The sequence below is a fragment of the Mesoplodon bidens genome, assembly GCF_964165515.1.
Source record: "Mesoplodon bidens genome assembly, chromosome: 7".
Classification (NCBI taxonomy): domain Eukaryota; kingdom Metazoa; phylum Chordata; class Mammalia; order Artiodactyla; family Ziphiidae; genus Mesoplodon; species Mesoplodon bidens.
Genome location: NC_138164.1, coordinates 45,917,213 through 45,940,268, shown reverse-complemented (window position 1 = coordinate 45,940,268; position 23,056 = coordinate 45,917,213). Strand labels below are relative to the sequence as shown.

The window sequence follows — 23,056 nt, the reverse complement described above, 5'->3', positions numbered from 1 at the left end:
CTGCCAAGTTAGTGTTCTCAAATGGTGATCCACAGACCGTTCACATCAGAATCAGGGGCTGGGGCGGGGGGGGGGGGTGGGCGCGGAGGGTAGTGTCCAGGGATAACGTGTTTGAAATTCAAATTTCTCATCTCAGACCTTTTAAATCAGTCTCTGAGAAGAGAGTCCTGGAGTCTGAATTTTTGTCAGGTTCCTCAGATGGCTCTTACATGTATACATGCTACAGTTTGAGAATCATTTATTTTGGGAATTGCACTCCCATTATTGTAGTTTGGCTTTTCCCTTGGGTATATGTCGCTGTGAAAATTACAGAAAAGTTTGGGAATCTCTTTTATACTAGGCACCCTGGGTAGGCACCCTGGGTATGTCAATTATAAGCTACTTTCATCTCTTTGGGCACATGAGTTAGCTTTCTAGTGCCTCAGTTTCCTTATTTGTATTGTGGGTAATAATTGTATACACCTCCAAGTGCTGTTAAGAGGATTAGATGAGTTCATACATTTAAAGTGCTTAGAATTGTAATTGGCATATAGTAAGGGCTCAGTAAATGCTGGCTATTCAGAAATCTTTGGAAAATTGACTGGAGAGAGAGAAGCTAGCGGTAGGGAAATGTGCCCCATCTTCCCCTTCTACTCTGTGTTGTGTGTCTGGGCTAGGACTCTGAAAATTACAGTCTCCTTGGCAGCCGACTTTCTGTTAAGTTCCGCCAGTAGACTGGAAGCAGGAGGGGAGAAGGGACTCACTCCATCCTGCTTGTCAGCTGTTCCTCTCAGTGCTCTTCAAACAATGGCCCTTCACCCCGACAATGACAGTTGGAATCAGTGTCCAACTATTTCCCTGGATCAGCTCCATGGTGCCCCTTAGAAGCACCAGCAGTTAGCAGGCAGGGCGCTCTCCTCAGAGGTCTGACTCCTAGCCCCCCCGGAGAGCTCTCCTTGAGGCATGTAAATGAAGATACCCCCATCTCTTCTCTTTGTTTCCCCAGCCCCGGGGTGGTGTAGCTACTTGCTGCAGTTTGTATCTCTGTATTAAGTCAGTGTGTCCCTTGTTACTTTTTCAAAAAGTTTAGCACCTGTTTAGCCAATTTCCTTTATTATTTTCTCTCTTAAAAAACAAAACTAGTGTGATTTCTGTTTTTCTGACTGGACCCTGACAGATAAAAAATGTTAGAGGTAAACTTTTAGTTGTGGTCTAGGCAACCAGTAGTGAAGGCACAGGGGAGATGGGCAGGCCCCGTTACTGACTGAGGCAGAGGAGGAGTCAAAGATGGCTTTGCAGTGTTGAACCCAGTGAATGAGGGGGCGGTGGTGCTGTTTTGAGAAGTAAAGGAAACAGTGTGGAGAGACTGGGTGGTGAGTTTGGTAGTTGGTCCCTGTTTGAGATACTTAAAGCTATCCAGTGGAACAGTTAAGACAGCTGGAAAGAGGCCAGGGCATGGATGGGAGTCACCTGCACAGATGGATGAGATTGTCACAGGAGAGACGTAGAAAAATGAGATGAAAATGAAAAGGGAGTTGCCCTCCCAAAATGGGAAGATCAATTCTAAAAAAAGACCAAAGGTGAAAACCAATGCAAACAAAAAAAAAGAGAGGAGAAGGGCAGGAATGTGACCTTACGGAACATGGATCTAGGGAGCTGGAGAGGAAGGGGAGGGGGCTGGGAGGAGGTCGGGTATGAGGGCAGTCGGGAGACGGAGTCATAGAATTCAAGGAGAGTAACTAATTTCAGAGAGAAAGCAGTGGTCAGGAGTGAAGGCAGGGCTGAGAAGAGCAACTGAGCAGAGACCCAAGAGTTTGTGCTGAGGAGGTGCGGCGGTGTGGCGGCATGGGGGGATCGGAAGCCAGATGCCGAGATGCTAGGGAATAAATGGGACCTAGTCTTACAGTTTGGCTCTGAAAGGAGAGGGGAGAAGGCAGTAGCTTGGAAGTAATAGCAGGGCTTTGTTTCTGTTTTGTTTTAAAGTCAAAGCAAGCCCAATCCTGTGACTCATACCACCATGCCATAACTTCATTCCTTTTCCCAAATGCCTGTATAGTCACATTGGAGAGGACACATTTGAATTTATTTCACAAATAGTAGGCAAAATCCTGATGATGTTCCCTGCGACTTAAATCAACGGGATGGACACTGATAGCAACTATCTTGGATGCAGCACATCCACTATTTCAGGTGCATGTTAGTCAAGGAAGTTAACACGATAGTAAACATTCCCCAAATCTCGGTGACCTAACACAACATCAGACTTATTTCTTCTTCTTGTCACAGTCCATTTAGAATTAGCAGGTGTTCTTCCATGCAGGGACCCACGCTACTTCCCAATTAATGGCTCCACCATTTCCTAGGGCCTCAGTGTCCACTGGACCTTCTGTATCCACAGATGTGCAAAAAGAGAGTGGAGACTTTTCTGGGGGTCTTGGGGGCCGGGCCTCCATTGGCCAACTCAGCATGTGTCCTGGTCACTGGTAGGGAGCCTGAGAAATGCAGTAGAAGAGTGTGCCCAGGAAGCAGAGGAGAAACACAGACACTGCTGAACCACAGTAAGGTTCTTTGTTTTGTTTTTTCATTTCCAAGCCCCTCCACTCCAGTGTATAATAATCTTTTCTTTTATATTCTAGTAGAATTTGCTTTTAGTCCAGCCTGCAGTCTCTCCCACTTCACTCACTCCACAAATGTTTATTAAGTGCCTACTATTTTTCGAGCACTGTGAATACAAGTGTGTCACATTCTAACAAGGAGGCAGATGGGAGTTTAAAAATTCAATGCAATGAGACAAGTGCTGTGTTAATTATGTACTGGCTATGAGAATACAGAGGTAGATTAATTCTGCTCAGGTAGTTCAGGAATAGATTTTGCAGAGGAGATGGCATTTGACCTGTGACTTGATTACTAGGGGTTCACCAGGCTAAGGAGTTGGGAGGAGGTTCCATCGTCCTGACATTCCAGGCAAAAAAATAGCATTCACAAAAGCATGATGGGGGCTTCCCTGGTGGCACAATGGTTGAGAGTCCACCTGCCGATGCAGGGGACACGGGTTCGTGCCCCGGTCCGGGAAGATCCCACATGCCGCGGAGTGGCTGGGCCTGTGAGCCATGGCCGCTGAGCCTCCGCGTCTGGAGCCTGTGCTCTGCAACGGGAGAGGCCACAACAGTGAGAGGCCCATGTACCGCAGAAAAAAAAAAAAGCATGATGGGGTGAGGGTACTTGTGTTTGGAAAGCTTCAGGTCTTTGAGTGTAGCTGGGGCTCGAGCGTACGGAAGAGATTGTCTAAAGCTAAGTTGAATGGGTTAAGTCCAAGACCAATTTGTGAAAGTCCTTATATGACATACTGTTACGGGCAGAACTGTGCCCCCCTACACCCCCAAACTCCTATGTCGAAGTCCTAACCCCCGGTATCTCAGAATGTGACTGTAATTGGAGATAGGGTATTACAGAGATAATTAAGTTAAAACGAGGTGATTCAGGTGGTCCCTAATCCAGGGTGACTTGTGTCCTTATAAGAAGAGGTAATTACAACACACACACATACACAAAGGGAAGACCATGTGAAGACACAGGGAGAAGGCAGCCATCTACCAGCCAAGGAGAGACTTCAGAAGACAGCAACCCTGCTGACACCTTAATCTCAGACTTCTAGGCTCTGGAACTGTGAAAAAACAATTTCTGTTGTTTAAGCCACCTATTCCATGGTACTCTGTTATGGCAGCCCTAGCCAATTGATACACATACCAAAGAGTGGGCATGGAGGGGATGTATTCTAGGGACATTTTGGAGTCAGAATCAGGGAGGCTTGGGGAATGAGGCAAGGAGGGATGTGGGAGAGGGCAGAGCTAAGGGTGACTGAGGTTTTTTGCTTGTCTCCTGGGTGTGTGGTTAGTGGGGCTGGTAACTGAACTGCAGTGGAGGAATAGGTTGCATTGTCTGGTAGTCATTTCACATGTATCTTACCCCTCAGCAAGCTGGAAGTGCCTAGCGTGGGGGACTTCCTAGTGAAGGGCCAAGGTAGCATATTGCTTTTAGCGTCAGTGCAGGTTAAAGGGGATTTGGTTTAGTTAATTCATTTCATCCCTGGTATTATTAATTGTTCGATCGACAAAGATGGGATCTCTTATATAGCTCTGGGAAAAGGTTTACGAATTAAAAGTACATTGTCCTAGGCTTCCTTTCCCAGAGAATGTGGAATGTACAATATTTCCATCCTCAGACCGTTTGAGTGGAACTCAGTGGCTGAATTACCCCAGCAAGAGTCTCTAGGCAAGTAAAGCATATTTGTATATTATCTCTTTGAAAGTGGGATGGGACACAACCTCTGCCAGCTGTTCTTCTGTTGTTGTTGTTGTTTTTTCTGAACCATTCTATTAATGCCAATCAGAGAGAGAAAATGATTAAATGTAATTGCATTTTGAGCATCAAAAAATAGATAGATAAATAATGAAGTCAGTGCAAGGCCTTGTCCATGACAGCAAGTAAGCAACCCTGAATAAACGCTCATTTTAAAGAACACCTTTTTGGGACTTGGAGCATAGAGAAACCCACGGTTTAGTCTAGTGTTTCATAATTTTTGTCAATAGATTTTCATTTGCTCTCATTTTCTGCAAATAATTGAGAAGTGCATGGTGGTGGGAGAAATGCCGTGGTTGTTAAAAGCAGAGGCGAGAAAATACACACGCTTGAGCCGTTGAGATCTCGCCGAGGAGGCAGAGGAAGACATTTTTAATTGGCTGCGTTTCATTCGTGAGGCTGGCAATCTGATGGAGGAGAAGTTTTAAGACAATTGCTAAACCTTAGGGAATTGACCCAGAATAAAAGAAGATCATCCTCACGTTGTTTATAACACAGAAGCAAAGTCCACATTTTGTTGCCATTTCTGAGTTTTCACGAAATGTGTAATATTGCAAAGCCCATGATAAGGACAGAAGGATCAGCTCTTCAACAGTTTTATTAGTTTGATTTTCCTTTTAGAATTTGCTACCATGTTGTCTGTTTCCTCCGGGACCCCCTGTTTTCTTCTCCATTAGCGCTAACTAGAAAGAAGCTTAGCCAACAGATTCTAGAAGACTCCTTCCCTTTGCCCGTTGCTTCCTCCTCCTCCTCACTCTTTCCACAGCTGACACCAAAATTCGTTACATCCTCTGCACAATTTTTTTTAAACTATCTCTCTGTTTTTTTTGAAAATTTCCCCCTATTTGAAAGAAAAGATCCAGAGGCGTACAAGTTACCACTTAAACTTTTATTTATGGCCTCTCCCACCACAAGTATCGTAAATAATAAAACATTTGTTACGGGTTAGGCTTCTAATAATTTTCTTCCAAAGATCTCTTCTAACTTCAGGTAAAGACTGTGATCACTTCTGAAGCGAAATACTGTCCAACTACCAACAAAAGGATGTTTGGGGAGGGGTTTCCATCTGGGTAGGATACTTGGCAAGTGCTTTAGGCCGATGAGAGCTGAGAAAAGGTGCACTTTTCACTCTTTCTTTTCCACTTGATGTGTAAGGCCCCCAAACCCAATACCTGTAGGGCCAAAATTTTTGGCATAGCAAACTGTGAACGAGAGAGAAGAGGACAGGGGAGAGAAGGGGTTGGTCAGCACCATCATTTCAGTTCCCTCTGTCTGAGCTCAGTCTTTTACCTGGGAGAGGCATCCTTTTGACAAATGTGTTTGTAAGTTAACTTTTAAACACATCGAACTGTATTTATTTTAGATCTGCTAATAAAACTGTTCATACTTCTTTGCACTTCCCTAGGTGTGTTCAGAGACATTTTCTCATTGGAGTCGACATAATCTGGCTGCCGGCTGCCTGCCCAGCCTCATCCCCTCCCGCTTCCGCCTCCCTGCCTGCCCTTCAGATACACACAACTGCTTGCAGTTCCTGGAACGAGCCATGATGACCTGGCCTTGGTGCCTTTGCACGGCTCCTTGTTCCTGGAACGCCCCCTCCCAAACCCACGTTCACCCTTCAAGGCCCAGAGGAAGCTTCTCTTCTAAGAAGCTTTCCCGACACCCCCAGCCAATCACTTGCCCCTTTTTGCGCCCTGCATTGTGTAGCATCCTCTACTAGAGCTTGTAGCACTTGGGAATGCAATTACTTCTCTATATTTGATCTCCCTACTGGCTGTGGCAACATTGTAGAATTTTATGGCCTGTGAATGCTGAGAACCCTCTGTGCCCTCTACTGCCAGAAGAAGGCAGCCCCTGTCAGATAGTGCATCAGTTTCCATCCTGTCTCATCCTGGGAGAAGCTGGGCCACCTACAGTCTTAACTAGTAGCATCCTCCCCCTTGCCTCTCCCCAACTCTTAACGCACACATTTGGAGATCCTGAGACACCATCATTGAGTGAAAGGGCGGGAGGGCCCCGCTGAGAAACAGAAGAGGCCTAGGAGAGGCTCTGAGGGTGAGGACACATTGCCCTGGCCCTAAAGCATCCCTTCTTCTTCATAGCATCAGGAAGGAGCTAAGCCTCCATTGCCTCTCTGCAAGACAGAGGGATGATGGAGGCAGTTAGGGGCAGAGCTGTGAGGACCAGAAGGGAAACCAGCTTGTCAGTTCGCTTTCTGTGATCACGAAGTGACACGCAACATCAGAAACAGAAATGTCAGAAAGGAAGGAGGGAGAGAGCAAGGGAGGGAGGGAAGGGGGCTGGGAAAGAAGGAAGGGAGGGAGGGAGGAAGGAGATAGATGTGTCTTGATAAATTCAGGAGAGGCAGCACACAGTTCATCCGCACACCCCGCAACGCTGTCACCCTTATCTGCCAGTCAAGTGAACAGAGTGTTCAGGTCTTTGAAACGGAATGTGATGTTTTTGTCCAGACCTAAGGCCTCTTCCAAGGCCAGTCAGGACACTGCTTCCTCCTTGTCCTCTCTCCCCCCAGGTGCTCAGGAACCACTGGGCATCTATAAGTATCAGGTCCCCCCAGATGTCCCTATGGAGAGGACCAGAGCTGGGTCAGGCAGGAGGTTACTTTCCCTTAGGTGGCTTTGCTCCCCATCCTGCGAGCTCAAACCTGGCTCAGGCTGAGAAGCCATGCCTCCGGGCAGACACAAGCCTCTCGGCAGGAACGCAACTTCCCCTGCCAAGAACCCTCCCTGGGAAAACATCTCAAGAGAGTCTCTGGAACCACTCACCTTTGCAATAAAGTTCCCCATCTTTGTCAGTAACGTTCGTGGACTCTAGACTCTTCCCACAGATAGCACAGCGAAAACAGGTCTTGTGCCAAGGCTGCAGGGCACAGGAGAACAGGCAGGTGGATATTTAATAGGGCAGGCAGGGCATTTATTTCCGTGTTAAGTCCCCTGACCAGCAACATGTAAAGACGTGCCCTTGTCTTAACCGTTCACCCACCTAATTGGCCCCCGGAATAATTATTCTGGCTATGGGCTTGGCCAGCGATTCTTAGGACCCCTAAAAATGAGTAGATCAAGGTGATTTCCATATGTATTCCTTCGGAACAGACTAAATAGAATAGGGCTTCCCATTTCTAGAAGATCCAAAATACTGAAGAGAGGAGAACTTGGACTTGAGGCAGTGGGTAACATATTGAATATAAAATGAAAAAAGAAAAAAGGTGAAGAAATGGGCAATCATCCAGGGAATTCAACTTCATTTTAACTCTTTGTGTATTTTTTTTAATTGAAGTATAGTTGATTTACAATGTAGTAGTTTTGGGTGTACAGCAAAGTGATATATATATATACTTTTTCATTATAGGTTATTACAAGATACTGAACATAGTTCCCTGTGATATATAGGAGGTAGGTCCTTGATGTTTATCTACTTTATATATAATAGTGTGTATGCATTAACCCCCAACTCCTAATTTATCCACCCCCCACTTCCCCTTTGGTAACCATAAGTTTGTTTTCTATATCTGTGACTCTATTTCTGTTTTGTAAATAATTTCATTTGTATCATTTTTTTAGATTCCACTATAAGTGATATCATATGATATTTGTCTTTGTCTGACTTACTTCACTTAGTATGATCATCTCTAGGTTCATCCATGTTGCTTTAAATGGCATTATTTCATTCTTTTTTATGGCTGAGTAATATTCCATTGTGTGTGTGTGTGTGTGTGGTATATATATCACACACATATATATAGCACACACACATATATATACACCACATTCTTTTAAAAAAATTTTTTTGGCCACACTGTGTGGCATGTGGGATCTTAGTTCCCTGACCAGGGCTCGAACCTGCACCCCCTGCAGTGAAAGCATGGAGTCTTAACCACCGGACTACCAGGGAAGTCCCTATACACCACATTCTTTATCCATTTCTCTGCTGATGAACATTTAGGTTGCTTCCATGTCTTGGCTATTGTAAATAGTGCTGCTATGAACATTGGGGTGCATGTATCTTTTCGACTTAGAATTTTCATCTTTTCCAGATACATACTCAGGAATGGGATTGCTGGATCATTTGGTAACTCTATTTTTAGTTTTTTAAGGAACCTCCGTACTGTTCTCCATAGTGGCTGCACCAGTTTACATTCCTACCAACAGTGTAGGAGGGATCCCTTTTCTCCGCACCCTCTCCAGCATTTATTATTTGTAGCCTTTTTGATACTCTCCCTGTATTTCTGATGGAAGAGAGTTGCGTGGCTTGGATCATCCAGAAGACTGTCTGCCTTCTTCGTATCTGCATGTCTTCTAGGCACAGCCCAGGGTCCTCACCTGTATTTAAATGGCCAGTCCTGGGGTGGAGACTGCCCCTATATTTGGAGTCAGACACTCTCCGTGGCCTTCCTCCCCCTACTTAGTATAAACAGGATTTTTGTCTTTCTTCAGGATCAGATCCTTTGGTGAACACCCTGGCTTCAGGCCTGAAACTGGAGCTTGTAGACAAGTGTGTGTTACTGTCTCAGACATCAGATGACTTTCCCGATTGCCAGGACATTTGTGAGCGAGGATGCTTCTCACTGCTGTGGGGTGTTTGCTCTGTGCATCAGTGTGATGCCAATAGCAGGCTGAGTTATGCAGTGGTGACAGCTCCCAGGGCTGACACTTTTCTGGAAGGATTGTGGACACAGGATAGGGGAGCCTGTGTGCCTTTGTTTCTCCAGAGCTCTTAGCTGGGTGCCTCCCCTAGTGGGTTAACGCTTATTGCATCAAATTCCATCCACCAGTTCCAGTTTCCTAGGGCACTGCAGGGTGACAGTCACAGCCCGGGAAAGTGGGTAAGGATAGGTGGCTCCTAAGTGGTTCCTGGGAGCTAAGGAGGGTCTGGCCTCCACCCGCCCTCAGTTCCTACTTTCTTCTCTCATTCCTCCCAGCATCCCATCTGACTCATATAGAAGTCCTTACCTTGCCACCTCCCATCACCTTCTCAGCAGCATAGACTGACTTTCTGCATCGAGGGCACTTCTCCGACTCTCCGAACTTCGAAGTGAACTTGGAAGGGTTGCTGGTGGTGGCAGAGCGTGCCGGCTTTGGGGACCTGGTGGAAATTGACGAATGAATGAAACCTATAGACTTCCCTTGGCAAACAGTACTAGCTGTATGACTTTGAGCAAGTTACTTAACTTCTCTGTGCCTTAGACGCCTCATCTGGAAAGTGGGGATAGTCATAGTACCTTCCTCACAGGGTTGTTGAGAAGGTTAAATGAGGCCACATGAGTAAAGCACTTAGAACGGTGCCTGCCTGGCCTGTTGTAAGGGCTAAGGAATGGTAGCCAGAATTTACTTACCTCTTTCCTTTCTGTTGTAAAGCACTTCACAAGTGTTCCACGTATGTTAGCTTGTATAATTACCCTTGTCTCGTTGTTATATTGCTGTGATTGTTCGTTTAGGGTTTTCTATACCATCTTGAAACCCACGGGTCTGCTTTCCAAAATGAGTAAAAATATTACAGGGCAAGATGGGATCTTGACAGTTGATACTAAACAAACCATAGTCCAATGAGCTGATACTTATCACAATTCAAATTGTCACCCTGCATCCAAAGGTCCCCTGTCCTCTTGAGAGCAAAGTCTAAGAAAGAGGCACAATAATAACCCTGTGATTCCATATCTTTTGGCGTTTCCTTGTACGTTTATCGTTTGAGCCTCACCATAACCCTCTAGAGTAGGCAGGGCTAGCTGGAGGAGAGCATGGGCCAGAGGGGTAAGTGCCCAAGGTTAGCAGCTCATAACTGGTGGAGCTGGGATGAAACCCAGGTCTCCAGACTCTTCCTGGCTGTGCAGCACCACAGGAAAGCCCTAACGTAGAAGAGTGAGCTTTGGGTAATGTGAGAGAATGCAGCTGGTATCATCTTTCTTTTTAAAATAGCATCTCTGGTTGGGATTGAGTAGTGAGAAAAATTTATATGACTAATCACACATCCCTGCAGTTTTCCAGGCTCTACCATGGGCTACTCTCTTTGGAAGGGACCAGATGACTCTTCAGATGCTCTCACTATTCTCTGGGGGACACTGCCTCAGTTGGGCTGGGCCTTTCTGCCAGTCCCACCACAGAGCTGAGCCCGGGTACCAGCTGGCCAGACAGCAGCTGCAGGCCAGTGACTGTCAGTCTATATACTCTGTTTTGGGCTGGAGGTCAGCATGATCATCAAGTAGAGCAGACTGGTAGATGGAGGTGGCACAGTGTGAAATCCTGGCTTCCCTAGGATAATGTTGGGGAAACCTCAACATTGTATTGGCAACAGGCAGCAAGGGAGACCTACAGAAAGTTATAATTGCTACTCCTGAGGCACAGCCCATCCCCACAGAGTCACTCCCCACTGCGATGCAGACGTTAGTCATCTTACAACCCAAGGGAAGAAATCTTTCAGTGACAAGCGCACAGAGGATGGCCATTGCGTCCCTGCCATATTTATGTGATTTACACAAAAATGCTCAATGAGGAAGAAAAGAGACTCCATGCAGTTTTGCAAAGGTCAAACAATAGAACATCTGTACATCCTGGGTTTTCTCTTGACATGCAAACCAAGAGCCATGGTGTAAAAGTAATTGCCCTTTTGAAAGGCAGATAATTTAAAGAGAGTCTTCGGAGAGATGACACATTGTTAGAACTTGGTCAGACTGAGTATTCCTATTGTTGGCAAGTCAGCAATAGAGTCCATTCTCCCACTTCTAGAAAACGTTGCCATGGGAACAGAGTGAACTGTCCTGATAGCTGGGGCTCTACGGGCTGGGAGAAGCGGGGCAGTAACTCACTGTTGGAACTGGAGGCCCAGGTGTTCACCCGTGTCCGTGCTGAGGCAGCCGGCGCCTTGTCCATACCCGATCCCCTTGGGGCCGTACCTGCGCCCGTAGCAGACCTTACAGTAGATCTCTGACTCGTGAGCTGCCACTGTGGTGCTGTCCAGAGCCTTCCTGCAGGCCACTGTTGAGGAAAGGATGGTCAGGGGGTTAGCGTTGAGATTCCTCCCCCCTTCCCTGCACCCCCAATACCCTGACTGGGGCCAAGGGACTCAGCACAAGGACCCCCCCGCCCCCTAGCCAAGAACACTTTGATTCCTGACCAGAGCATCTGTCCTGAGTCGTAGATTCCAAGGCAGTCCTGTTTCACAGATGTGGAAATTGGAGCACAGAGAAGGGAAGTAATGTTTTCAGTGGTACCCAGCTAGAAAGAGGTGGAGGCCAGGACTGGAACCTGGTGCGTGGGTTTGGACCAGCTAGGAATATTGTTCCTGAATGGGGACAACCTGCACTCCTGAGTGTCTCACCACAAATGACATCAGGAAGTGTGAGTGTATATGTGTGTGGGTGAGTAGGGGGTGAGGGGCTGAGGCAGGGGAGGAACTTATTTTTTTCTTAATCATATCAGAATCAGCATTGAGCAGTTTCTCTACTTAAAATGGATTTTGAAAAGCACTTTGATATCTAAGGAGATAATTACGGCTGAGACTTCTTTTGATCCACTTCTGGAAGCAGGGGACGCAATGAAGACCTGCTGTTAGGCTTATATTGGCTCAAGCCCCTTGGTTACTGTATATCACCTAATGTAAAGTATCCCCCATACTTTACCCTAGTATAGTTATTATACACATGTTGTGTATATACGTTATACATAGTATGTAAGACAATCCCCTATTTTTCCAAAGAGAAGATTAATAGAAAATCTTCTATTAATTAGATTTTTCTATTAATAGAAAAATTTTTTGCCAACTTGAATAAATAAACGTTTAAGGATGTAAATGAAAGTGTCAAATACCTGCTTGTAACATTTAATTTAATAATATAAATCAACAATATATAGATTTGGAGATGTTACTTTTTTCTAATCTGACACAAATTCAGGAAACAATTGTATCCAAATTATTCCTCTGCATCTTCAACATCAGCATCTCCCTTCTCAACAGTGTCTTTCTGAGGCAGCTGACCCAGCTCTCCAGAGCAGCTCATCCCCACTTCCGTCTGTGTCTTTTAGAGGCAGCCCTGTTTACCTGAGAAGGAGGCTGTCACCTGGAAATTGTACCTCAGCAAGAAGTACCTATTAGCAATAATATTAGGGCAGCATTAAAAAGTATGTAGGATCTCCACAGCCTAATACCTTGCTATATCGCTTTGTAATGATGATCCTTAAAGATTGTTTAGGGTGATCCTTAGTGCTTGTAATAGTGAGGTCATATCCCCAGGAATAATAATATATGGGCATTCCATTTATTTGCCTCCTTTTTAAAAAAACAGTTCCATCAAGTGACCCCTATAAGCAATCCAGCTTTGAATGAGGTTGTTTCAGGCTAATATGCCTTTCTCAAGTGGTTATTTTTTTTTTTTTTTAAAAGTGTTATTGAATACAAGAGTGGGAGAAGAAGATAAGGTTGTAGATGAGGTGGGATTGGCCAGAGGTTGGTGGTTATGTGGCTGGGGAAACAGGCGTATGGGAGTTCATTAAATAATTATGTCAATATTGTTTGTAAGAATTTCTATTAAAAAAACAGTTTAAATAAATGGAGTAATTGAGAGACTGTCCTGTAGCATGAGAGACTTTATAAGACTCTGAAGCCAAGGCAAACCCTTTTTATGAGGAATAATTTTGGGGGGAATTCGCCTTATATTTGGGCGTGTAAGGTATATACCTGTCTCTGCCCTTCCTGTAGCTGTCAGTTACTAATCTCCAGAACAATTTGGTGGGTTTTTTTTGGTTTTTTTTGGGTTTTTTCCAGAACAACTTGTTGACTGTTCATTTATGTTCTATACTCTGAGTTCTTTGAGGGCAAAACAGTTTTAATATCCCCAGAAGGTAGCACAGAGCCTAGCCCAGAGTTAGTCCTCCATAAACATTTGTTGAGTGAATGAATGAATGAATGAACGCATGCATGCATGTGTGAATGAAGATCAGTGACTTGTCCACGATATACAGTGGTAAATTGCAGAGCCATGACTGGCCTCAGGTCCTTTGACTCCTACTCCAGTGCTCATTCCCATCATTCCAGGACTGCCTATACCTTGTCTTGTCCTGGCCAATGCTATAGCCACTCCCTGGCTTCTGACTAGCTTTCACACACACAGGCACAGCAGAGCTGTGCTGTGTAATACCGTAGCCACTCATCCACCACATGATGTTATTATGTGTATATTGGTGACACGTTGAAATTATAATTTTTTGATACATTGGGTTAAATGTTTTAAAATTAATTTCACCTGTTCCTTTTCACCTTTTTAAAAATAAGTTTACTAGAAAATTTACGTTTCCATATGTGACTCGCATTATATATCTTTTGGACAGCACTGGTAGGGGGGTTAAGATTTGTCCAGAAGTTTGGAGAACACTGGCCAGGAGACAAACTAAGGTAGACTCTGCCTCTCTGAACTCTATTTCCAGCAACTACAGGTTGACCTGTGGACAGACCACTGTTGTGACGATGCTACAGAAAATCACGCTCCTCTCCAGGATCCTTCTGTCCACCACTGCAGAAACCTGTACTGCTCAGACCCCCATCCCACCCACAGGCTCTAAGGAGAATATCCAGGGGTTGAAAGGGATGCACCAGCAAATGCTCACATCGTTCTTCCATGGCTCCGATAAACAGGGCATCCGCCTGCTGCCTGGGAAAACAAGACACCCCTCACCATGGAAAGCATCCCCACCGTTGCCTGTTCCCACTCAGACATCCAAGTTGATGAAAGGAGAATAAAGGCCTAGAAAACTGGATCTCAGATGAAGAAACCCAGCTTTCTTCTTACAACAATTTGTGTGGCAGGTATAACCATCTCTATTTTATAAATGGGGAAATTGAGGCTCACAGTGGTGACTTACCCAAGGTCACACAGTTAAAGTGCATGGTAGAGCCCATACTCAAACCCTAGTCATTTTCACTCCAACTCCAGTGTTCTTTCCAATATTCCTTTCCCCCACTCTTTTTAAAGAACACTAGCTGTATTTGGACAAAAGCCAGAGGGTTATGGAACGAACTCTCTCGAGCAATGACTTCTGGATCATTGTGATGATAATGGTGCATCTGATGAATGTGTATGATGGCTTAAAAAGAATTATGCATCATTAAAACCTAAAACATTAGTAAATCCACACACCCAATCACTCACAGCAGTTTCCCCCTATTCCTTGGTGAGAATTATGTTTGTTGTGGGAGGTAAGGGATAGTGGAAACTCCTGCAGCAGAGAAAGCGCTACTATTTCTGGAGGATGAAGTGTCTCCAGGCCCTAACAGATGGAGCTCAACCCTTGAAGTTCTGTTTGAAACAGCTTGAGGCAACATGATGCCTTGCGGCTGCTGGGCTGAGACATGGGGGTGGATGGGTCACGAAGGGTTGGGGAGCGCGCGTCTGCGAAATGTCCAGTAAAGCTAACCCGTAAGCCAGACCTACTGGAGGGGAGCAAAGAAGGCAAGTGGCCAAGACAGAACTGCTCTCCTAAAATAGGATTAAGCTGCTAGGAAACTCTAGAATGCAGTCGTGTTGAAGAGACTGGACTGGGAATCTGAAGGTACAGACTCTGCTCCTGGCTCTGTTGCAGATGCCAGTGACCCAGGCGTAGAGATGAGAAATGACTTGTCCAAAGTCACATGAGTTGGGTAGAGCCTGACTCCCAGGTGGACCATGGGGTTTTAAATGTCCCCCTAGTTTTGACATTTGTGAAACTATGTCCAGCAGGGGACGGTAAAGATTCCCCTTGTCAAGTTGACGGTGCCCCAAATGCTTCCCTTTCCGACGCTTCCAGAATTGTCATCTGTTGCCCCCCCAGCCTGACACAGGTTCTTTCTTAGGAAAGACCAGTTGCAGCTGGCTTCGGTGACCGCTGGCCTGTGGGGACAGCACATCAAGCCAGGTCCATCCTGGCTGCAGATAAGTGATGGCTTTCTTTCTCTGCCAGGTCACACTTTGTAAATGTCGCCACTGGGTCAAGTTTTCACCACTGGGAGCTTGTTCTGACTTTGAGCTTCAGGGAAACGGCCTCTGAGCCGGACAAGTGGTTGGAGAGGGGGTGCTCAGGAGAGCACCATCCCTTCTTTAGGTGGGGCCCCAAAGTGATATTCCTAACGAGTTCCCAGGGGATGCTAATGCTGCTGGTCCCCAGACCATACTCTGAGAACTACTGATACACAGTATCTGTGACTAAGTGTGAACTTCGAAGTGCTGAGGGGCCGTCATGGCGTTCACCCAACTCACTGCAGTGGAAACAGGTCTTGTGGAAACTCCTTCCATTGCACTGGATTTCTTCCGCATGGTAGACGGTCTTTTCGCAGGCTCCGCATTTCGCTCCTCCGCCCCAGTTTGGCATCTTGAAGACTCTCTGGTCAAGGTCAAGTCTAACAGGACATAAAGCAAATACCCTAAATTTTGGCAACCTCCACAGTGAGCCAATCCCAATCGACATATACACACTAATATATATAAAATAGGTAACTAATAAGGACCTACTGTATAGCACAGGGAACTGTACTCAGTACGCTGTAATGGCCTATATGGGAAAAGAATCTAAAGAAGAGTGGATATATGTATATGTATAACTGATTCACTTTGCTGTACAGCGGAAAGTAACACAACACTGTAAGTCAACTATACTCCAATAAAAATGAAAAATAAATAAATAAATAAAAAGAGTGAACCAATCCCTAGTAGTGCTCTGGTCTGAAGACCGGGATCCAGCCCCAGTTTGTTGGTGGTTCATTTATTCCTTCAGCAAATGGTTATTGTGTGTAAGTCATTGGATAAGCTCAGACACTCAGAGCAAGCTCTGAGCAAGTCACTTTACCACTTTGGGACTCAGTTTCCTCTTTTGTTAAATTTCAATAGCCCCTGCTCCTATGTACCTCACAGGGTCCTTAGAAGGAATGGATAAGCTAGTTCTGTGTATCTGAAATTGTATGCAAATATTCAGTATTGTTATTTTCTTCCACCTAGGGTTTTAAAAATTATTCCATCAGAAGTGGGAATAACCTATGAAAATGGTATTCTTATCTAACTCAGTGCTTCTTGAGTCACCTTGGATCTTGTTAAGATGCAAATTCTGGTTTGGTAGATCTGGGGAGAGGCAGGAAATTCTGCACTTCTAAGACTCCAGGCAGGGCTGATGCTGCTAGGAGGGCACCACCCTTCGGTTAGCAAAGCCTTGGCTAATCTTGCTGATAAAAATACATAATATATAAAAACTCTGTTCAGATGTATTTCATCTATCCATTAATTCCTTTTTAAGAAATATCATTGCCCAGGCAATGAGCTATGTTGGCACTGCACTAGATCAGTGGTTTGGAAACCTCCTCCTGCTTTCAGGGCTACCAGCAACTTGCCATGTGCATCGAGATGAACTTCATAGCTTCTATTTACCTCTGTTTTCCCACCTATGATATGAAGAGGGTCATTCTTTTCCTTGTTGCTTCACAGTGGTGTTTAGAGGATGTGCAGGAAGGTACTCGTCAGAGCTCACAGGGACAGGTGTGATCACAGGAGCCAGGTGATGCCCCTGCAGGCCCTTCCACACCCTTCAAGCACCCTCTGCTGTCAGAAGCTGCTGCTAGCCAGCCCCAGGCCATCCTTGTCTCCCCACTAGAGAATTATGTTTGAGAGATACTAGGCAAGGAGGGACATGAAGAAACTTTTTTCTCTTTCCTTCTGTGTCTGTCTGTAAGTATGAATCCAGTTTTCAGTTTCCCCAGAGTGGAACTAAAATAAGCCATCAGTACTCAGTGAAATCTGAAATCCTGCCAGTCCCAGGGGGGCTGAATTTTCTCTGGGATCCTTTGGTTTCTAAGAAGCCTGGTGTGTCATCTTGTCATTGACACCAAGCACTATCAGACAATTCCAAGTGGCTGCCTCTGACCTTCTCTTTCCCTTCTGGGAAGCTAGTCACCTTCTTATTATAAGTTGGCAATTAACACTAAGCCTCCTGGGTCACCTGGTCTGGATTGTGTCTCCCATCCTCGTAAGAAAGACAGGTTTTGCTAAGAAACAGAAGGTAAACAGCAAACAGACCATAGAAACCGATACTAGGACCAAAGGGAAACTTTCCACCTAAATGTCCTGCAAGGAGATTTTCCTGCTTCCAAAAGCAGGTTAGGTTAGCCAGGAACATCCTACCCTTCTCAGAGAAGCAGATTCTTCTTTTCATTCAGTAAAATCTTAGAAAATAAGTTTTTTAAAGGGAAACATTTAGTGCTACTATTTCTAGAGTTCAGATTGTTTAGTTTAATAGGAAGAGTAATGCATTTTGAATTGAAAGGCTTGGGATCAAGTCTGCATTCATTCATTCATTTATTCATTTAATCACCATGCATTTACTACCTACCTGTCATGTGTCAGACACTGCACTAATTACTCGGTGAGGAATGAAGGAGGGGAAAGCTTATAAAAATGGGTAATTTGTGTCCTGTCCCCTAGCCTTGAGAAGCCTACATTCTAGTGAGAAAGATAGGCAGGAACCAGAATACTCTGTACCAGAAAAGAGGCTTATGAGAAGTGCTATGAAAACTCAAAGGAGGGCATGGCTACCGACATTTAGATTAGGGAGGAAAGCAGTGAGTTGTTGGAGGATCACAGAAAACATCACATCTAAATGGGGTTTTGAAGGGTGAATAAGAGTTCACCAGATAGAGAAAAGGGAAAAGGACATTTCAGGCAGAGAAAAGAGCACACAGAAAGGCATGGAGAACTTAATATGCCCTAAAAGAGCCCAAATTGTTTATTTTTTACTTTCAGGGGCAGAATAGATTTTCAAGATTTCCATCTCATGTACAAACAAGATGAGGCATAAAAAGTAGACATTTGGGGGTAATTTTTTACCCAACTTCTTTTTCAAAGATCCACCCTTCTCTGACTAAAGATGGTATGTTTTTTTGGAAAAGGGTAGAATCATAATTTTCTTCGTGTTCATTTTGGTCCTGAGTTTCAACATAATATAAAATAAAGGAGAAATGCAATATATATCCAGGAATGTGACAGTGACACTTGTGAAATTAATGATGTGAAAATTTTCAATGAAAACAACCCCAGGTCAAATTTCTCATTTCAAATCTTCAGTGGAGATTTCATTGGCATGTCCTGCAAGTTAATGGAAAGAGATATGCTTCTTAGGGGCGTGTGTGTGTGTGTGTGTGTGTGTGTGTGTGTGTGTGTGTGTGTGTATTCAGCAATCGTCCACACATGATACTTTCCAAAGTGCGTATAAGATTACAGATAATAGCTTTTTCACAAGGTAATGGAGCCTGGCACAGGTTGTTATTAAGTGATCATAAATATCTGACATACATTTATCAGGACTTGAAACTCAAAATAGAAATCCATAAGCATTCAATTAAACAGGTGCTCAGTTCCACTTCTAAAGATGGTAATGTAGCTATGGGGGCCTAACACAGACGACGTCTCTGATTTCTTCTTCAGATGCTCAAAGGCCAAAAGGCAGCGTGTGTTGTAAAGCATCCTGAACTGGAAGACACAGGTTCTAATCTTGACCTTGCGGCCTTAATGTGGGTCAGAAATGACGATACTATTATGTCCTGCACTTTCCTCACAGGATCACTGTGAAGGTCATGGAAAGATGATGGAATTTAAAGCAGCACTGAGAAGCTGTTCAAAGGTAAGTCATTGTTACTCACTTTATTTCAGTTTACTCAAATAGTGCCGATCTGCTAATCAAGTCACTATATGATTTGAAAGCACATGTAGGTCCTGGCTTACGTATCTAACCTTCTCAGCCTCCTGCGTTGCTTTGGAATTCCTGTGTCTCAACACTCCCCTAGCCAGGCCTGGAATGCGAGTTTACGCTGGCAAGATACCAAGGGGTGGGCCATTTGTTTATCAGCGTTGCCTGGCACAGGCAAGGGTCATTGAAGGTGGGACACCAAATATAGGCTTGCCCGTCACTCAGCCCCATTTGTCACCTGGATCACAGTCTCCATCACATCACCTGGCACTACTCCCTGGGCCAGTCCCAGGGATGGCTGTGTTGTCAGAAAGCCGTGTGTCAGGACTGAAATGGGGGACAGTCGAATTTAGGAGGATGAAACAGAGTGCAGGACCCTGTGATGTCAACTAGGGAGAGGGTGGACTCCAGACTTTTAGATACCAGATCCCAGTGAGAGACTTACCTGGGTGGATTTCATAACGAATAATGCTGTGGAAGAGATTATACTGGGAATGTGCTATAGTAGGGGCTGGAGGAGGCTGTAAACCAGATGCAGGAGGCCAGAGTTCTAGTTCTGTCTTGCCTCTTCAAAGCCGTGTGATCTGAGAAAACCATGCAGGCTCTCTGAACTTCAATATCCTCTCTATAAAACAGGCATAATAGTCCCATCTATTTCACTATTGCTGGGAGGACGGTAGCTGTTCGAGTGAGTGAAATCACTTTGTAAACTGCAGAGTGTTATAAAATGTAAGAGCTAATGAGTTCTGCCACAACTCTAAGTTGTCACGTGTCAGTCTGAATTTTTAAAAGTATAACTGTACTGTGTAACTTGGGCACATTCTTCCTAATCCAACACTCCGTTTTTCTTTTTTTAAACTACCAACTGTGGAGCTGAAAGGTGATACCTTAGGGCAAAAGTGGATGGTGTAGATAAAATGGGTGCTCAGTGATTCTGTTCTTTCTTTGTTAGGGGTCCATTAAAGAGCCAGGGAGGGAACCTTAGGCTATGGCTTTGAGCAGAGACCTCCAGCGACAATGCTGTTTTCATCTCAGTGTTGGTTTATTTGGTTGTCCTATTAGGTGCCTGATTCCACATAGTGAGTTAAATTGTCTACACTGACTGAGGCAAAGATTTTGGATCATAGAAACACATATCTGGAATCTAAGTGATAATCACAATTATTACTAATATAATAATATTGTTCTTAAAACCATAGCGTCTGATGCCCAGCCTTCGGGCCAGGCCCTATGGCAAATCTCATTTAAGCTTCACAGGAACTCTTCAAGGTAGGTGCTTTTACAACATTCACTTTAGAGATGGAGACATGAAATCTCAGGGAAATTACATTGCCCAAGGTCACATGGCTAGTATGTGTCACATGGCTAGGTTGGAATTTAGGTCGCTCTGACTCCAAAGCTGTGTCCTTATGTTAACATTAGCTTCTGTTTATTGTTTACTATGTGACAGTTGCTATACATATACTATCCTTAAATACAACAGCCCTGCGTAGCAAATTTTGTGATCCCCATTTTGCAGATGAGAAAAATGAGGCTCAGAGGGCTTAAGTGACTTGTCTGAGGTCCCACCACCAGTAAGCGGCAGAACCACAATTCAAACCCCAGTTTAAGCTGGCTCTGTGTCCCATGTTCCTGCTTACAACACACTCGAGAGGGGACAAGGGTCAGCACCTCCATTAACCAACCTTCCCAGCTTATGGGAATTGGGATCGGATTGACCCATTGTCTCTCCATGGGACAGAGAGAATACTCATAGGTGGGAGTAAAAGAGGGAGATGGAATTCAGTTCAGTAAAATAAAAGACTTTCTGAGAGTCAGTGCTCTTCACACATGGAAAGGGCTCCTTTGGGGCTGGAGAGTTCTTTCTCACTATTGAATTAGCTTGGCAGGGGATGGGTGTCCAAGTGGCTGTAAAGTAGTGAAGCCCCCTTCAAGGGTCCTTCAAGCCCTGAGACAGGTTTAGGGATTTGATCGGTGACTGGAGCCTCACCTTGCAGAAAAGCTGCCCAGTAGTGTCTCCTCTCAAACACTGCCTCTTCTCTAGTCTCTTAATCCAGGTAAAACAGATGGTGTGGGGAAGCATGGGCTTTGGAAAGAACCAAGCCAGGTTTCAAAAAGCACTATCTGTTCAACCTTGGGCAAATTACTCAAAATCTTTGAGCCCAGTGTCGTCATGCACATAAAGAGAGAATGAGAAGACTTGTCTTAGAAGGTTATTTTCAGTTAAATAAGATAATAATAATAGCTAAGATGTTATACATCAATGCTTATACATAGCAGGTGTTTAATAATTTTAGTTGCTTTCATTATTACTGTTATTATTTTATCTCCAAAATGGTTTTAAAATCCATTTTCTTAAAACAAGTAAATCTTTCCAACTCTTTCTCCATGGCCCTTCTCTTCAGACTGTGAGCCAACTCTGTTTCTCAGCCTTGAGAGTGTGCTGTACCCAAGAACAGATGCAGCCAGGCCAGGGAGAGAGTCAGCCTCCTTGGGGGGGGGGGATCAGGGTACCTGGCACCAGGGACGGCCCATCAGGCAGGGTCCTGAGCCTGTGCCCCGGGACACCCGCTTGCTCACTTTGGCAGCTCTGGTGCCTACCACCAGCTGACCTCTCTGGTGCTCTGGACTTTGAAGGGAAGCAGTGAACCCAGACAGAGTCACTGTGGCCCAGGGAGACCATGGCCTTCAGCTCCCCGGTGTAGGACATTCAAGGTCAGCGGCTTCCTCCTAAGCTTCTGAACAGATATATGAAGTCCCCCTTTCAGAGGCCCTTTCACAAAGCCTGGGGAGATAGGTTGCTTAATCCCAGCACAGAAATAAACCCAGCTCTCATCCCTTTAAAATTCAGAGTAGACACACCTGCCCCTTAAACTAAGGCTGTAATGCACAGGTCATATTATATCTTTCCTGAAATTGTCTCTGAGGTGTGGCTGACTTTTACTCTCAGAAACTCACTTTGTTCTCTCCTGGCCTTTATAAATGGTTTTTAAGACCACGTTGCACCCTGGTTTACATCCTGGCTCTGCCACTTCCTAGCCGTGTGATCCTGAGTAATTACTTTGCTTCTTTGAACTTTCGTTACTTCCTCTGAAGAATGACTTCTTGCAGGACTTTTGGTGACAGTTAAATAGGCTAATTTTGTTCTGCGCCTGCACAGGGCAGTAAACGACCAACAAATCACGATCTACGCTTTCCCATGATGAGGTCCGTGATGAGGCTCCGAAAAGCTTCCATCTTCCTTGGTCCCAGTAATAAGACAATTATTGTCTCTTCTCCTGAATTCCTTCATTGTGACGAATAACTGCAGTTTTTCACATTTGAAGGCATCACATTTCTCTTTGGCCATGAAGGCCAACTCTGGATATAGTATTCCCAGACATCTGAGTGGCACACTTATGATTGGAGGTTTGCCTGCCTCAGGAGTTATATTCCCTGTGTGTTATATTCCTTGTCTGTGTCCTTCCTCTTGTAAAACAAATCAATCATCTTCTAACTCCTGGTCAGCTTGTTATTTGCTCTGACCTTTGGACTTTTATCATCACATTTGTACTTAGCAGGAAATCCTCCTGCAGCCCATCAGGTTTGGCCCTGTGCCTTTTCTCCAAGGCCTTGAATATTTGTACAGTTTTATTAGACTTACAAAGTACTTTCTTATACTTTATCCCATTTGATTCTAACAAATCCCTTTGGGATAGGTGGCCTTACTTTAATTCTACTGTTCAGAAGTGGAAACTCAGAGGAGTGATGTTCAGAGCTAGAATTTGAACTGCCTCTATGACTGATGCTCTTTGTTTTCTTCTATTTCCTTCTTCAAGTTCCCAGCATTTCTGAGTTTGTATTCTACTGAGAGTCTGTCTCCACTTCTTCCAAGAAGTCCGTGGCAATTTGCCTGTTGAAGGATCCTGTTCGCTCTTTCCTTCTCTCTCCCCCTGCCCCCTGGCCTGCCCCCTCCATCTCCAGTGGATGGCTGCAGAGCACCTGTCTGCCCGCTGAGAGGGCGCCGAGCC

At 44.9% G+C, this 23,056-nt stretch overlaps 1 protein-coding gene and 1 long non-coding RNA gene across 4 annotated transcripts in view; one reads left to right on the top strand and one right to left on the bottom strand.

The window, feature by feature from the left end:
• Positions 1 to 5,463: 5,463 nt before the first annotated feature.
• CSRP3 (cysteine and glycine rich protein 3) lies at positions 5,464 to 15,704 on the bottom strand (the record flags this gene model as incomplete). Its single annotated transcript, XM_081240243.1, has 5 exons — positions 15,578 to 15,704; positions 11,159 to 11,327; positions 9,309 to 9,441; positions 7,125 to 7,218; positions 5,464 to 5,540 (listed from the first exon to the last, which is right to left on the bottom strand). Exons 1-5 carry the CDS (start codon positions 15,687 to 15,689, stop codon positions 5,464 to 5,466), a joined length of 585 nt encoding a protein of 194 aa, XP_081096369.1. The 5' UTR covers positions 15,690 to 15,704.
• The window catches only part of LOC308620564, a 47,770-nt gene continuing 32,435 nt past the window's right edge, over positions 7,722 to 23,056 (top strand). For 2 of the 3 annotated variants that reach the window (XR_014016342.1, XR_014016343.1), the window contains exons 1-2: positions 13,767 to 14,151; positions 18,918 to 18,980. This is a non-coding gene — a long non-coding RNA (uncharacterized lncRNA). Of the gene's footprint in view, positions 7,752 to 13,766; positions 14,152 to 18,917; positions 18,981 to 23,056 lie in introns of those variants that run through there. The other variant, XR_014016341.1, reaches the window with a different exon arrangement.